At 58.1% G+C, this 16,874-nt stretch overlaps 2 protein-coding genes across 5 annotated transcripts in view; one reads left to right on the top strand and one right to left on the bottom strand.

Annotated features, from left to right (window-relative positions):
* The first annotated feature begins 740 nt into the window (after nt 1-740).
* Nucleotides 741-10,507, top strand: CST7 (cystatin F). 2 transcript variants are annotated; one of them, XM_002692174.6, is made up of 4 exons: nt 741-831; nt 8,046-8,218; nt 9,000-9,116; nt 10,083-10,507. In XM_002692174.6, the coding sequence occupies exons 1-4, from the start codon at nt 762-764 to the stop codon at nt 10,158-10,160; spliced, it is 438 nt and encodes a 145-aa protein (XP_002692220.1). In that variant the 5' UTR covers nt 741-761; the 3' UTR covers nt 10,161-10,507. The 2 variants fall into 2 exon arrangements, with proteins under 2 accessions (XP_002692220.1, XP_059748930.1); XM_059892947.1 differs by lacking the exon at nt 10,083-10,507 and having other exon boundaries at nt 9,000-9,203.
* Nucleotides 10,508-11,578: 1,071 nt separating this feature from the next.
* Nucleotides 11,579-16,874, bottom strand: part of APMAP (adipocyte plasma membrane associated protein) — a 30,367-nt gene continuing 25,071 nt past the window's right edge. Inside the window, exons 5-8 of one of the 3 annotated variants that reach the window (XM_025000732.2) lie at nt 15,969-16,143; nt 15,330-15,464; nt 14,704-14,896; nt 11,579-13,539 (exon numbers count right to left, since the gene is read on the bottom strand). In XM_025000732.2, coding sequence (XP_024856500.1) covers nt 13,339-13,539; nt 14,704-14,896; nt 15,330-15,464; nt 15,969-16,143 — 704 coding nt within the window. In that variant the 3' untranslated portion in view covers nt 11,579-13,338. 3 annotated transcript variants of the gene reach the window in all.

Consider the following 16,874-nt stretch of genomic DNA (forward strand, 5'->3'; position numbering starts at 1 on the left):
GTCGCAGAGTCAGACGCGACTGAGACTCACACTAACTAACTAGTACAGGCTGTAGCAAGGGCTGTTACATTCACAATGTCTGCAAATCCTCAGCACAAACTAATTGAGGAACTTAGGCTTGGAGACCCTCGCCCCAGGTCACCCAGGTGTTCAGGGGCTAAGCCACAGGCCACATGGTTCCAGAGCCCCCTCTCCTAACCAGGGGTTGGGCTTGTAGAGGGCGCTCAGGCAGGGGACCAGGACCACCGGGCCAGGCCCTGTTGCTTCCTCTCCTTTGCCAGCTCTGAGCCAAAGGTTGGAGGATCAGACACTCATCAGCAAACCTGCTCCTCACCTGGCTCCTCTGAACTGCAATCTGCACCCTGGTTTCTGGCCACTTCCCAGGGAGACTGGCCTGTTCATGCCAGGAGGACGGTCTCCTGCAGGGGGCCACTCGGATCCCAGAATCTGGGCCTTTGGAGGAGAAACCCCGAGCATCTGTTCTGAAAATTCCTGCTCGTTTTTCTCTGGACATCTCTTCCACATGTTTCCAGGGCAGAAAATCACAGAGGTTTTGCTAGCCGCTCTCACTTCTCCCTCCTCCCTCTGCAAATGATCGTTGTTTGGAAATTCTTAGAAAGGAAGTGGTTGAGTTTGTAGCTGAGAGATGTGGAGGTGAAGAGCAAGACACCACCAGCCCACCCCAGACAGGCGGTTCACTGGGCGGGGCTCCCCCACCACCTCGGGGAGGCACCCCTGCCCAGCACAGTCTGAACACAGCCATGCATCCCGCCGGGGCGCTGCTGGCCGTCTGTGGCCTGGTCCTGGGTGTCTTGGGGAAGTCTTCACCAGGTAAGAGGGGATCTCCTTACTGCCTGGGTGCTGTGAACTTGCTGCTCACATGTTGTCACCAAGGCACGTTCCAGGGGATCTCACAGTGGCTGCCTTTGTGGGGAGCAGGCTTTGGGGATACTGGGGGTTCTGGGGGCCAGGGAAGTGCCTTCTGTTCCCCGCCACTCCTGGTGTCTGTGGGTGCCCAGAGGCGGCCCCCCCCCAGGGCCCTTCCATGGGGACAGCTCGCAGGGTCAGGCCATTTCTGAGAGCACATCCTTCCGGCCTCCACTGCGCCCCTGTGACTTGTCTGGGGGAACCTTTATTCTTCCGGCCAGGCCACCACTAGGGGAAGGCGAGGGGAGCCGCCAGGAAACGAGGCCCAGAGAGGGTAGGTGACTTGCTCAGTCACACAGCCCCTGAGCACCTGTCCCCACGTGTACAAGGAAGCTGTTGGCCAGAGCTGAAATGAAACTGGACCAGCGGTAGTGTGAGGGGTGGGGGCAGTGCCCAGGCAGCAACTGGTCTCTGCCTTCCTCTGTCTTCAAAGGGGGCTGAAGCATGGCCACAGGTGACCAGGTGGAGATGCCCAGGCAGGTGACAAGGAGACAGTCTGATCCTCTCAGTCCCTGGAGGGGTCATAGCCTAGGCAGTGGGAGACACTGCCTGGGGCTCTGGCCCATCTCAGGGATAACAGGGACCAGACACCCCGCCTTGGTCCCCTCCCCGGGCCACAGTCTTAGCTCACACTGTGAACCCCACGGGGCCTCTTCTGGGCCATCTGTCTGCCTGGGATGCCCGAGTGCCCATCCAAAGGGAAAGCCTGAGTGAGGGGCCCACGTCTCCACAGCACTGGAATAGGCGTTCCTGCCCTCCCCTGCCCTAAGCTTCTTCTGCTGCCTCCCTTCCTCCCCTAACAAGAGGATGGCGAGGCGAATCCTGGCCCAGAGGCTCTGGGCACGGGCCTCTTCCCTTGGTGGGACTGCCTGTCCTCTGCCAGGGTTTGGCCCTGGACCCAGCCATCTCCAACCCAGCAGGAGAGGCCTGTCCCTGCCGCCCCCCTCCTCCCCTCTGGCTGGCCGGGCCCTCCCCTGTCAGCTTGGCTCACAACCCTGCAGCCCAAGATGAAGGAGGGCCCAGGGTCCAACTCACATGCAGAGGCCTTGGGAGCTTGAGCCTCTCTGAGCCTCAGTCTCACCACCCACGAAATGGGCAAATCATCTCACCACCTGAGGCCCAGGAGGAGCCTGGCTGCTGTGGCCCAAGGAAGGCAGTCCCCGTGGGTCTGGGGCGCTGGGCAGTCGCCCGCCCAAACCCCAGGTCCTGAACCTCTGCTGGCCGCAACCCCCATGCCACACAGACTCTCTCTGCTGTGACAGAGGCCAGGCCCAGTGAGGGGCTTGGAGGCCCCTGGCTGGTGGTCCAGCAGAGACAGTTCAGCCCCGGCCCCAAGTCTGCTCTCACCACAGCCCTCCTCCAAGAACAGATTCCAGAGCCTTTCACAGCGGGGGGACTGGGGCCCCCAGTGTCACGCCCTGGGCACCTGACTTCTTCCCACCCCTGGTGCTGAACTGTGCTAACCTGAGCCCTTTAGAATCTAGGAAACCACTGCTCTGATTTCTTCAGCTGTTCTACCTTCGGTTGAGAATGGAAAGCCCTTCTCTCTCAAGCTGACTCTCATCTCTCCTGGGAAGCCCCCCTAGTCAGGCTCCCAGGGGCCCAGCTTCCCACCACAGGCCACCTGGGCAGGGCCTGGGGTCCAGCCCATCGGCCACCAGTGACAGGACCTGGGCACACCCAGAGACCACCCTCCACAAGGGAGGCCCAGGCTAGGCTGCATCCCGGGGGGCAGGGGAATGCCACATCTCGGCAAGGGGGCCCCTGACCCACCCTCTGCATTCTGAGATCTCTGTTTTCCAGCTGGGACACCCTTTACCCCCACTGCAGCCATTTTGCATATTTGATATCTGACAGTCGCGACACAATTACACGCCGGTTAGCGACAAGACCTTCCCAGGGACGGTCTCCTGTACTTTCACCACAACCCTCAGGAGTAGGTGCCATCAAGAGAGGCTCAGAGAGGTCAAGCAATTTCCCCAGGACTACACAGCCTTTAAGAGACAGAGCTGGGATTCACTCTGGGCGGGTCCCTATGGGTTAAGGCTGGGACTAATTAGCATCCTGTCTGTGCCGGGGGACACATACGCCCCCTGAACGAAGGGCGACTCATCCTTCAGAGCCCCCAGAGCACGACCGGTGGGTGTGGCCCCACAGAATTAAGGGCAACCACTGGCTCACTGAGATGTGATATCACGTGAGGGGGCATGGCTCAGGGTGAACCTCCAGGCAGACCATGGACACCAGCACCCCAGTTCCTGGGCACGACCCCTCCCCCCACACCCCCCGTGTGAGCCCCAGGCCCTGCCCACGACAAGGGCCCCATGAAGCTGGCAGGGAAGCAACCGCTGGGAGGAAACCCCCAAGGACACGGGGTGGGGGGTGGGCCTTCAGCAGAGACGTCAGAGCGTTCCACTCGTGGGCACCCTGGTTCTCTTCTCGGGTTCCCCAGGCACACCTAGAAACATTCCTGAAACAGGAAGGGGTGGGGAGCCTCGGGCCGCCCAGGAGCCCCCTTGCCCTTCTACACCAGGAAACTCCCCTCCCCGCAGGGACGCTCATCCACCCACGGGGAGGGACCGCAAGGCCGGGCCCGGCCCCCTCCCCAGCTTCAGTGCGTGGACCACGGCCAGCATCCCAGGCTTCAGTGCCTCCCACGTGTCTTCATTTTTAAGAAAGCAAGTTAAGGGACATTTGTTTACGCAAAACATTTGCTACTGATTCATTTTACAGCCGGTCCTTGTCAGGAAGTTGCTGTCCTCTCCCGGGACGCTTTCTGAACGTTTGGTGGTGATTCGAGGGCAGACCCCGTCCTCTGTAACCTGCATGGAAACAGTTAACTGTTGCTGCGGACAGCATCCCGAGCTCAGGTCCACCTGGTCAGCAGTGGACCTGCCCTGACCCCTAGACGTCTGTGAAGCGCCCACACACTCCTGGTGGGAGTGGAGTGCCCCACCCCTGAGGGCAAGCACAGGGCCTGGCCAACCAACAGCACCGAGGGGGCTGGCGTTGGTTCTGAAGAAGGGGTTGTCCGGCAGGGAGGACAGGAGCTGGAGGAGGATTCACTTAGGATTCTGATGGAAAGTTAACTTTTCAGCCAGAAACATCAGAACGGTTCCTTGATGCTTTGCTTCCCACTCTGATCACCAGGAGAGGAGAGAGTCCTCGATTCCCTTGAATCCAGGGGTGAAGGGGCCTGGGGTGACTTCACAGAAGGGAGTGGCCAGGGAGTCCACCGGGGCGGCCTGGTCCGAGCCGCCCGGAGGTCAGTGGGAGCAGCCTTGGTGACGTCAGGGTGAGCGGGCAGGGTCTGCCAAGAGCTGGCCCTGCACAAGTTCCTGCCCATGACCTGTCCGGGCCCAGTTCTGTTACCCTGGTCTGAGACGACACCCCGTCTCCACCGGGGGCGTCTGCTCTGGCCGCGGGAAGGCTGGGCCTCTGCCGTCCTCCCCTCCAGGCCTTTGCACTCCTGCCCAGGGGCCCATCCAGGTGTCATGACAATTGTGTCCCTGGGGGCAGCCAGAACCCCGCCCCCCTACTTGGTGCCTGCCACCTGCCGCCATCCCCCTAACCTCCCCAAGTCTCTGGCCCCTCCGTGTCTTCTTTGCCAAATCTCCTGCCACCTATTTCTTCCAGAGTCGTGAGGGAGCTTCCTCTCTCCTTCCTGACTCAGCCCACCCCCCTCAGGAATCCGCCCACCTCTGTCTCCCCTGTGCCCCTCAGGGCTGCAGCCCCCATTGCCCCACCTCATCCGGAGACCTCACTTCCATCCACACCGCCCCTGGGTGTGGGAGGCAGACCGTTTGTTCCTCCTCACAACCTCGCTTCCTGGTGGTCCTCTCAGCCCACGTCACCAGGCCACCACCTGCCACCAGGGTGAGTCACAGTCCCGCTCCAGACCCCACACCCAGCTTCTAGCTCAGGGCTCTCTCTGCTCTCCTTTCCCACCCTCCACCCCCCAGCCCCACGCACCTCCCAGCCCTCTAACTGGTCCCCACCTGGCTCCCTCCTGAAGCCCCTTCTGCCAGGTCACTGTCACCATCACTGTCCCCCACCTTCTGGACTGTGTGCCCCCCCAGCCCCCGGCATCACTCCCAGCACCCCTCCAGAAACACCTCTTGAGAGAAAAAGAGCACGGCTTCAGAACCTGGAGTTAAACCTGCCCTGCCCTCCTTGGAGGCCTCTTTTCTCCCTGTAGATGGGGTAGAGGTGCGAGGAAGACAGCCCCCAGGACCCTTTCGGCGGGGGTGGGGGGCCGGGATACCTGGCTGGGACCTGGCCCCCACCCAGCTGCCTCTCTTCTGAAAGAAGAGCCCCCCCAACCTTGGGCTTATTCTGCCCACAACTTTTCCCTGTTGATGTCTTGAAGAACCATTCTGAAAATAGGTTTGACTTTTCAACTTTTTCAAACTAAAAATGAGGTTCTATCGTTTGCTTTGATAGCTCTGCTGACAAGGCCTTGGTGAACTGAAGCCTATACTTTAGGAAATGTAGTTAAAAATAAACCAAGTTCAATGATTCTCATAACCTCTGTAATTTTACCGAAATCACTTAGGAACTGACGTCACACGTTTGGGAGGGACGTTCATAGGAGGTCTAGCCTCGCCTAGTTTCACTTCGTTATTAAAACAATCATGTTAAGTTCAAGTGAAATGAAATCTAATACATTTTATTTAAAAAACAGGCGACAGTGATTATCTTTGCAACACTGAGAGTGAGCTCTAACGTTTTTGTTATACTTTTCTATATTTTTCAAGTTTCCTACCAGATAGGTAAGCTTATAATCAGAAAAGGCAATATATGTAATTTGTACAAAGGAAAAATCGACAGCCATGGATAAACACACAGGAGACTGGGCTGTCCACCAGGTGCTCCTGCTGTTTATAGACCATGCTGATGAGCAGGAATCAAGCTGTTCTCCCAAAAGAAAACCACACTGGACTTCCCAGCGTCAATAGCAGGCCAGGAGCTCTCCAGCACCAGAGTCAGAGCCACGGGCTCAGGGCCCAGACAGCCAACCAACACAGCTGCCATGTCCAGAGACTTCAGCCACGGCCGGCGTCTGTGGGACATCACATGAGGGCCGGGTCACCGCAAAGGAGAGTCTCAGAGACACTGGGGACAGAGCTTTGTGGGGGACCAGTGACAGCATTTGGTGCTGGGAGGTTCTCACCAGAGTGGAGCAGGCCCCTAGCTGAGCGGCCCTCGCAGAGCCATCCAGAGCTCCGTCTGGACCAGGGACCCAGCTGGGCCCACCTTCCAGGAGGGGTCCCACTCGGGCAGCCAGTGCCAGTCCCCCTGACAAAGAGGCTGTCACAGGCACCAGCGGGTCACACATAGGGTCAGGGGGCCTATGGAGACCCTACCCAGACCCAGATGGGGCCCACGCCTTCTCTGCCCACGGCCAGTGCCCCCTCCATGCTCCACGCACACAGAAAGGAAACCCTGCAGCTGGGCTGATGTGGCCGGCCCAGCCAGCCTGGTTCTCACTCCTGGTGGGGGTCTCCTGTACCCGCTGCCACATCAGACGCCCAGTTCTAAGGGCTTTGTGAAGACCTCAGACGACGGTGGAACCAGCCTCCTCTGGGAGCCTCAATCTAAGCTATGGGATCACTGACACCCCAGCAAGACCACCCTGCCAAGCTGAGCTGGGCGTCCGCCATGTCCCAGCCTCTGCTAGGACCCATGGACAAGGCAGCCCCAGGAAAGGTTCCAGCATCTCTGACTGACCCCAGCCCGGGCTCCTGGGCACAGAGACCCACACAAGCCATCCTGCCAGGTTCCTGGGCCCCAGCCCAACCAGCCCACTGGGCCTAACCCCCACCCACCCCCAGCTCAAGTTGAAGGTCCTCTCGGCCCATCAGCCTCATGACTGGGGGGTCTCTGTCCCCCAGTCTGGCCCCTGAGGAATGAAGCCCCCACGCGCTGCTGACCTCACAGCAGTTTTCCTCCCAGGAGTCAAGATTTCTTCACAACCAGGGAGCTCTGTATCCTCTGATAGTGGGGCCCACACCCAGCACCCCAAGTCTGCAGTCTCCCGTGAGGAGGGACCCGGGCAGCACTGACCCCTTCTCTCCACACTCTACGCCTGGAAGCTCGTCCACACGTCTGTGGCTCCAGCCTGACCACCTTGTGCTGACCACAGCCCCACTGAATCCTCCAAAAGATGCTCCCCAAGGTCACGGCCAAGGGAAGCAGAGTAACCCTCCAGGCAGCACAGGCCAACAGACCATCCACACTGGCCAGAACGCAGCTGAGCCCTAACTCGGGCTGTGCATGAAACGGGGACCCCATACTCCACGCAACTCAGAGGAAGACCACAGCTGAGCGGTCACTGGGGGATGGGTCAGCTCTGGGTCACCTCGGACACATGACTTCAGGAAAATCGGGGGAATTCCTAGTAAAGAGAAGTAATCTACCACCCAAACCCTCCTCCCGTTCTCCCTCCCCCACAATTTTGATTTTAATGCACAAGTAGTCTGTGACCACTGCAGCGAAACTGAGAAATGGTTGAAATCAAGTCAGCCCTGAACCACCAACTACAATTTCTGCCATCCACCTGCTTCCTGAACTTCCAGAGGAGCAGCACACGGGTGGCCCGGGGACCTGGCAGCCTGGTGGTTTCAGCCCAGAGTCCTGGGAGTGATGGACGGCCTCCAGGCACCTCCCCCTTGGCCACTTCCTGGAGACAAGCGGAGGGGTCAGAGCCAGAGGGCAGCCTCAGAGGCCAGGGGCAACTTCTCTGCACACCAGGGCTCATTCTGACAGAGGCTCTGGGGGGCTGTCCAGGTTCCTGTGACTGTCAGAGATGACCTGGCTTCTGAAGAGGGCCAAGTGGGCAGGGACGGGACCTCTTCTTACCCATCTCTCTGCCCCCCACAACACTGGCCCTCGGCTGGGGACAGGGCAGCCACGGAGACACACAGGAGATGCACCAGGAGGCACGGGGTGGACGGGCCGGGAGGGTACACGACCAGGGGCGGGGGGGACAGGCCAGGTGGGCGGATGAGAGGGTGGACGGGTGGGGACCACACTGGGAGCAGATGTGGGAGGCGTGATCCCTGGGCCAAGCCCCCACCCCTCAGCAAAGTTCTCGTCTGGTTCTGTTTCTCGTCCAGACTTTTGCTCCCAGATCCTTAAGTCAGATGCGAAACCAGGATTTCCCAAGACCATCAAGACCAACGACCCAGACGTCCTCAGGGCAGCCCGACACAGCGCCGAGAGCTTCAACAACTGCAGCAATGACGCCTTCTTGTTCCGGGAGTCCCGTGTTAGCAGAGCCCTTGTCCAGGTGAGGTCTGGGCTCGCGCAGGGCAGCCAGGTCTGACCAGATCTGACCTCCCAGAACCAGCCTGGGGCCACCAGCATCAGGCTCCAAGGCCCGCACCATCTCTCAGCAGACCAGGCTTCCCCAGGGTGGACATGCAGCCCCTGGGGTGGGGACACAAGCTGCACTGCTGCCCACCTTCAGGGCTGCCTGAGGGTGGCTCCGCCACAGCCCCAAAGCACTTCTGGCCACGCTGCCGCCACCGTGCCCCGTCCCCACACGCGTCACATCCTGGGAGGTCCCCATGCTTCTCAGTGACCCCGTATAGGAGGCCTAATGCTCCCCACACAGGGACCCCATGGGGCAGCCAGGCCTGGCTCCTGAGAACACAGGTCGAGGGTACAGGACCCAGTCACTCACCCCCTAAAAGCGGGCCCAGGGCAGCTGGTCACAAGCTTCACATCCACTGGTCCAAGGACGCAGGCTGCCCACCACCACCCGGCATGCTGACACACACTCACGGTCACCCTCTGGGCACAGGACTGGCAGGTGACTGTGTTATCTCTATTCTCTTTGGCGACTGCAAACTCTGAGAGCAGGATGCTGTCTGGATCGTGGAGGGCAGTCTGCGCAGGTGAAAGCTGCATCAGGGCTCTAGGGGCCCAGACCGGGGGATCGGGGTCTTTCCTCCCAACCGCCTGCAGGAACCCGGGCCCAAGCCTGGAGGGAGGGAGGCGGCCCCCAGCTCACTCCCTCTCACCATGTCCTGGACCCAGTGTCCCAGGCCCACCCTCTGTCCCCTCAGATAGTGAAAGGCCTGAAGTTCATGCTGGACATGGACATCGGCAGAACCACCTGCAAAAAGACCGGGCACGCAAACCTGGATGACTGCAGCTTCCAGACCAACCACACCCTGCAGTGGGTAAGAGGGGGTCTCGCCTCCCGCCCCTCGCACCTCCCAACCGCCTCCACAGCCTCGAGCTCACCCTCAGCGCTTCTCTCCCTGTGAGGCTCCAGATCCCACCCCGACACCAGAGGGTGGGAGGCGGCCCCCTGGGACTTCCCAAATGCCAAGCCCTCCTTGCTCCCAGAAGCACGTGTCCAGGAGCACATACTGCAGGCATGGAGGTGCGGGGAGAGCAGAGACACCTTTGACATAATTCAGAAGTTATATATACACACTCAGGGAGAGCAGAGGCGGCAGAACTTAGGGTTAGTCGCTCAGTCATGTCCGACTCTTTGTGACCCCACGGACTGAAGCCTGCCAGGCTCCTCTGTCCATGGGATTCTCCAGGCAAGAGTACTAGAGTGGGCTGCCAGCAGCAGAACTTGGTAATCTATAAACAGAGGTGTGGAGGATGTGCTGATTTCCTCTTTTTGGCTGCGCTTGGTCTTCGTGGCTGGAAGTGGGCTACTTTCTAGTCGTGGTACAGGGGCTTCTCGCTGCGGAGGCTTCTTTCGTTGCGAAGCACAAGCTCACTAGTTGTGGTTCACGGGCTTGGTTGCCCAACAGCAAGTGGGATCTTCACGGAAGAGGGATCGAACTCGTGCCCTCACGCTGGCAGTGGACTCTTAACCGCTGGACTGCCAGGGAAGCCCAAGTGTGTATTCTTGAATTACTCCTGCAACTTTCCTGTAGATTTGAAGTTTTTCAAAATACAGTCAGGGCAGGAAGAGAACTCTTCAGTAAAGAAAACATACATGCCTATCTGTGGGTGCACACACAGACGTGCACACATGTGAATACATGCACATAAGCACACGTGTGTGTACATAACCCCCCCCCCGAGGCAGTGGCACTGGGAACCCACTTCTGCAGCGGGTGGGGGTGCCCTGGTGGGGTGGGCAGCCTCCGGGAAGGGAACCCTCAGGCCACCCCTCCTTTCAGACCCTCAGCTGCTACTCTGAAGTCTGGGTCGTCCCCTGGCTGCAGACTACCGAGGTGTCCCTCCTCCACTGTCACTGACTGCCACCTCCCAGCTCCGTCCCCGCTGTCACCCACCCTCGGGAACGGCATCTGCCAGGAACAGAATGGTGGCACCAGGAGCCCACGGATAGCCACGTAGTTGCGGGGATGGGAAGCCAGTCTGCACAGATGGGGCAAGTCCTCTGGTGCGAGTTACACGGGCTCTCGACCCCAAGGGCCCTCCCACCCGACTGCCCCGAGGTCCCAGGCCCTCGAGGAAAGCCCAGAGGGCCGTCCTTCAGGCTGAATAATCATCCCAGCACTGGGCAGGGACCCAACCAGCTCAGTAACGACCTCCAAGGTGAACACTTAGGAATAAACCTGAATAAAGAACTGACCCCCTCAAAGCTCTGCCTGGTGCTTGACCCACTGAGGGGAGAACTGGAAAGGCAGCTCAGTGATAGGAGGGCCCACCATACGGTGGGCACAGCAGGAACCCCGGGCCCAGTGCCTCGGGACACCCCCGTGGGGCCACCGCACCTGACGCAGCACACGGGCTCTGCACTCCCCTCTGTCTTCACACACCAACATGCACTGAAGCACAAGGCCAGGTTTCTCCTGACAACCATGGGGCCACCCAATGCTGCCCCACAGGCCTCCCGGGACATCAGAACAGAGAGGTGTTGGGGGAGTGGCCCCAGGGCCCCCCACCCCTGAGCCCCCTGTGCCCATGACAGTGTCACGTACCGCAGGAGGAGGGTGTCAGCTAGCAGGGGCCTCGAGGCCCGCACTGCCACCCAGTCTGCATGCTTTTTAAAACACAGCAGCTCTGCCCTCAGAGTGAATGATTCTGACAGCGGCAAGCTGGCCCTCCATCTCATTCAGCGTCACCGAAGAAATGTCAAGTTAAGGACCCGGGATTCTAAGACATACAGAGTTACCACCATGAAGGAACACTCAGGTCTCAAACTGACCAAAACCAAACTCCAGCCAGCAAGCCCACCCTGAGTGTTCCCCGGCCTCCCTGCCAGGCCCTCTGCCCCTGTCCATCAGCTGTGGAGACTCTGGGATCAAGCTCCAGGCACCCCCCCCCGCCCCCGCCCCGGGCTGCAGATGGACCAGGCTCTGAGGAACACCCGTTGCCCGGTGAACTAACTGCCCGCAAGGCTTAGTCTCACTGCTGCCCAGCCTCGGTGCCAGGGACCCAGGTACCCGTAGGTCTGAGCCCTGGGCTGGGCAGTCACCCTGCCCCTAGCCCCCGGCTGCCTGCACCTCTGGGAAGCTCCCTCCCCAGCCTCCGCTCCCAGTGAGACTTGGCCAGTCTCCCTGTATCATTACGAGGTCAGCACATGTAAAAACCATTTAGCACGGCAGAGCGAACGCTGACGACAGAACTTCAACGTGAAGCCTCGGTCCTATAAAAGGCAGTGACGGAGTACTGACGGTGTTTTCGTAACAGATGATAAAGCAGCACACAATGAATGAATCACTTGCTTTAATTTTAAGAGCATGTTACCAATTCACATTAGAACAAATTCATTTTATGTTACAACAAAAGTCTATCGTATATTTAAGACTAATGAAACTATACTTTACACCTTACCATGGCAAATAACCACAAAGAACACAGGAAATGACACTTTGAGACAGAAAAGCAACACCTGAGTCAGGGGGGAAAAAAAAGACACCTTTGCTGAAAACTGTGAAAAGCTACGAGCTCCTCTGCACTGACAGTGCAGCCCTCGGCTCCCGGCTCCCAACCAAGAAACGTTCAGGGTCAGCGCGCCTGGGCTGCGTTTTCATGGCAGAATGGTCAGGTTTTACCCTACTGTTCCTGCAGACGTCATACACGGGTGCACTGTTGCCTATTAAACACCACTTCCCATGAGGTTGCATCACCCGACAGGACATGGGTCACTGCCATGCAGCCAGTCTGACTGCCATGCACAGCTGTGTGGGGAGCTGGCCCTGAGCAGAAGACGACCCAGGACGGGCCCCCATCAGACTGATTGTTCTCCCCTAAAATGGGCGGGGGGAGCCTGAGTCAGCACACGACACAAACGGTTCAGGTTTCACCGCTGCTGTCGGCCCTCCTTGACGTCATTCACTGTTGTCATCCATTCAAAATACCATCTTTTCAACTCACAAAGACAACTCCAACACACAATCCCTGATGTGTTCTCACAAATGCCAGGAAAGGGAGGAGCAGACATCAGCCCTACCTGGCAGGCTGGAAACAGAACAGCGGTGTCATGTGGACTGAGTCAGTGTGGGAGGCCATGGCGGAGGCACCAAGCAAATGCAAGCACGATCCCAGCAGAACAGCCCTCACGACACACGGAAAAACAGACCTCACTCGCTGTTGGAGCAAATCAAAGCAGAGAACAAAGTCTCGGGCAACACCACCCACAGGTCAATCCACAAGGGTCGCCCACCACCAGGACCACGTGTGGGCACATCTGTCAGGCTTGTGACACCGGAACAGAAGCGACCCCAGCACATGCACTGTTCACACTTGGGTCTGGGGACAAGGAACCAGCTGTGAACAGGACTCCTGGTGCCCAGCGCCCACCTTCCATCCCCATCCTGTGATTTGCACAGCAAGCTGTACACAGAGAAGCCGGCTAGTCCTCTGAGCAGCTAGAATCAACATGTTCTTCCTCCACACACATCCAAGTCCTTGCCTTCAGAACACTGGCGGGGGCCCAGGGACGGAGGGAGGGGGCTGGGCTGGGGAAGAGGGTGGGAGCCACAGGAGGGACGCCCAGGGCTGAGGCCCAGTCCCTTACGACTCTGGGGAAGTCTTTGCCCACACAGCCCATCTTGAGGTCTCACACACATTTGTTCTGAGCTCTCCTCACCCTCCTGGGGTCCCTCCCCCAAAGGCAGGTATCTCCTGTTTAACAGCAAAGACACCAAGGCTGGTGAGACACAGCCAGTAGCAGGGACGAGACCCCAGCTGCCACCCACAAATCCATCCCTACCCAAGTACACCAAGTCCCCAGGTCCCAGAGACAATCACCACGCTTGGGGAGGTTTTTAAGAGAAAATGGCTTTACAAGGACTCATCTTCCCCTCAGCAAATTCAAGGCCTAGCTCAGGTGAAGGTGTCCTGGGGCCACACACCTCCCGGACCAGCAGGCATGGAGGAAGGGCGGCACATGGGGTGACAACGGGCTCCAGGTAACAGCGGGCTCTGGGTGACAACGGGCACAGGGTGACAGCAAGCCTAAGCAGACTACAGGCGGAGTCTGCACAGGTAGGGGGCCCTGAAGGAGCCCAGGTAAAGATGCCCACTATGTTCATGCGCCTCGCTCACGTAGGTGACCACCTGCCCTTCGGGGTCATGCAGACTCCTCAGGAAGGTCCCGCTATCACTGAGCTCCAGGACAAGGCTGTACCGTGGCACGAATTTCATCACCGTCTCTTGGCTGAATAGCTGCAAAGGAAGCACAGAGCAGAGAGAGTATGGCAGGGCAGGTGCAGACCCTGGAGCCCAGACAACAAGCCCACCTGGAGACCCGCAGCCAGGCACCTAGTCCTGTCACCTGCTGGGTGCATCCCACCTGCACTGCCCCCCACTGAACCACCTCCCCACCTGCTCCCCTCCACACAAGAGTGCTACTGCCTTTTAAAATTATTGGTCCCAAAACATTTAGTCAAAAAATGGCTTGTGGGGCTAAGCAGGCTAGGTGCGTGCAGGGGTCGCCCAAACCAGGGAGTCAGTCTGAGTAGGGAGCTTCCACCCTGGAGGAGAGGCCATGGCTCCAAGCAGGGGAGATGGTGTCCTGCAGCGGAGTGGCTGGCACAGGCCGTGGGCCCCCAAGGAGACAGCAGGCCCCTACACGTGGCTGGGAGGAGGGAGAAACTGGGAGGAGGGAGAAGGGCTGGCCTGGGTACCAGAGCCCTAACCAGGGCCGTGTGATGCTGGGGACAAAGGCTACAAATGTGGACACTGGGGAATCGATCAAACAGGCATGAGGGAGCACGGGACCCAGGTTTCTCACCCTTAGAGAAAGGAAGTACCAACATGGATGGTAAGAAGACAGGCACAGATCCTGTGGTGTTGGACTAGAAACATCAGTCTTAGAGTTTTCAGTTTAAAGGAACAGATAAAGATATATGAATGTAGGTACAAAGGTCTGTCCATGAGCACATGTGCACAGACTCATTCAGGAACCGCCGCCTGGCACCTTCTAGGACCTTAGATTACAAACAGTTCAGTACCAGTACCATGGGCAGGATCCCACGGAGGGCATGACGAGGCTCCGGGGAAGCAGAAGGAAGGGGCACCTAAACCACGTGAGGAAGAGCCAAAGGCTGGGCGTCCAGGGGAGAGCAAGAGGAACAAGCAGGACAGAGGCCCAACAGGTCATGATGGTGAGGGTGACAATTCCAGATGAGGAAACAAGGAGGGCAAGAGTCAGAGGGCTCAAAGATGTAAATTCACATTTTAAGGCAAAGGATAAGTTTAAAGAAGTCACTGAAAGTATCAGATACCATAAGCAGAACTAGAATCTTTAGAGCTTTCACAAGGGTCAAAAAAACCCACAATGAGATGCAATTTCATTTTGTTTCTTGAAATCATAGTTTTCATGTTTACCTTAAAAATCACTTTTTTAAGAAAAGGCCTCTCGGATAAGAAATCCAACATGGAGAAGCCGGGATTGGCGCGGATGGCCGCCATGCTGACCCAGTACCCCCCGGAGCTGCTGGCTCGGATGTTGTCCGGGAAGCCAGGCAAATTCTCCACAAACACGTCAGCCCCTCCCTTCATCAGGCCAGACACGTAGAACCTGAAAAAGTCAACCAAGCAGGCAATGAACAGCAGCCCCCCAAAACAAAAAATTGGAGCCAAACACCAATATATCCATCACAAATGAGGGCACATCATGCAAGGGCCCGCTGCAAGGGCCTCAGAATCCTGGGTCCAGCAAGAAGCAGGGGCGGGAACTGGGCCACGGCGGGAACTGGGCCACGGCGGGAAACCGGGCCGGGCCAGGACCACAATCAGCGTTCTTCCGAGACTCTCCCAGCCCGCGACACTCAAGAAGGCTGAGGGAAACAGAGAAGACAACTCTCCCCTGACAAAGGACCGACCTCTGCCACGTCCCAGGCTCTAAAGCGGGTCTCTCACACCAGCCCAGCCCCGCTTCTCACCCAGGCCCCCAGGCCCCGCCCCACCCCTCAGCCCGGTCCGGCGCCCGTCACGCCAGCCAGCTCACGCACCTCCTGATCCTCACCATGGCCAACTCCACCACCAGGACAAAGTCCTCTGCAGGAGACAGCTGCACCCCGTTGGGGAACCGCAAATGGTCCAGCAAAACCTTCACCTCCTTGGTTTGAGTGTCGTACTCCAGCAGGCTGCAGGCGCCAACGCAGAGGGTCACGGGGCATCTGGGAGCCATGCTGGGCTGGAGCCCTGGGCCAGGGCCTGTGCAGGAGCACTTGGCCTCCACTGGAGCGGCAGGGCCCCCATCCTCCTCTCAGACCAGTTCCAGGCGGGCCCTGGAGAGCCCCCCAGGCACCCCCCTCCAGACAAGCCTACGGTCAGTTCTCTCGCTAGCTCACACCAGGGTGGGTCACCATGGCTCCAGCCTCACAGGAGTTGAGGTTCCCTGCCAAGTGCCAGACCACGCCCCACACCCTCAGATGGCCTGGCTGTTCTTAGCTTCATTTCTCCAAAGAGAAGTGAGAACATCTCGCTGCCCTGTTGTGTCTACCACCTATTTCCAAGAGACATTAAGATCCCCCCTTAATAGCTGAGCAGATGCTCAGAAACACCCACCAACTCCTGGGCGTGATACACTCTCCGACGTCATCCTGCCCATCTACAGCCGCCCTGGGCAGAGTTAGGAGGACACTCACCGCCCATCATCCGTCCCCTCCATCAACAGGAGCAGATAATCTCGTCTTTGCCATTTGCTGCTAGAATCCGTAAAGTAAATCTTCCTCCCGTCCCGAGTTACTGTAAGATCATTCAAGAAGGACATTTTCCTCCCCTCAATGGGGGTCTCAGAGGACAGCAGCAGTTTTACTTCACCTGAGGGGATGGGAAGGAAGAAAGAAAGAAGAAAGGGGGGAGACTTGCTTTCATTCTAAGAACATGTGGCTCAATAGTTTCAAACTATTAATCAACCTAACTTATTTAAAAGGAAAAAACTAAGGGAGCTTCCCCACTCCCTATGTCAGAAGATGCAGTACTTCGCACAGTGTTTCCCTCCTTTCTGTTCAGTGATGAACTTTTTAGAACAAGCCCACTAAAGGCAGAATCCTCCCTATGGATGAGGAACTCCTTTCCCCAAGACCAACTGACTTAAAAATCTGTGAAGAGTCTGGGGATAATAAGGCAATTTTCTATTTGAGAGAAATACATAATGCTCCCCTCACCTGCTTTTAAATGTGAAAAGCAGGAGTAGTATAAAGTCTTTTCAGGCTGTAGCACAGACACTCATGGAGTGCTCAGTTCTCTTTACGTCCAACCCCATTTAAACCCCCACAACGATCCCCCAAGGCAGGCCCTCCCGTCAGTGCTACTCTGTGGTGAGGCAAGCGGACTCAGAGGCTGAGTAACTGGCACATGCCGGCACCCGGCAGAGTGGGGGCCACCCAGGGGCCCTGTGCACCACCCACGATGACAACTCCTCCCTCCATGTGACCCTCCCCATTAAGCACACACAGCAATATCACAGCACTGGTCCACAGGACACCATGACCAGTCAGGGGAGGGAAACAGCAGAAGCAGCTGGAGGAAGGAAAAGTAAAAAGACAAGA

The sequence above is a fragment of the Bos taurus genome, chromosome 13 (genome assembly GCF_002263795.3).
Source record: "Bos taurus isolate L1 Dominette 01449 registration number 42190680 breed Hereford chromosome 13, ARS-UCD2.0, whole genome shotgun sequence".
NCBI classification, from domain to species: Eukaryota; Metazoa; Chordata; class Mammalia; order Artiodactyla; family Bovidae; genus Bos; species Bos taurus.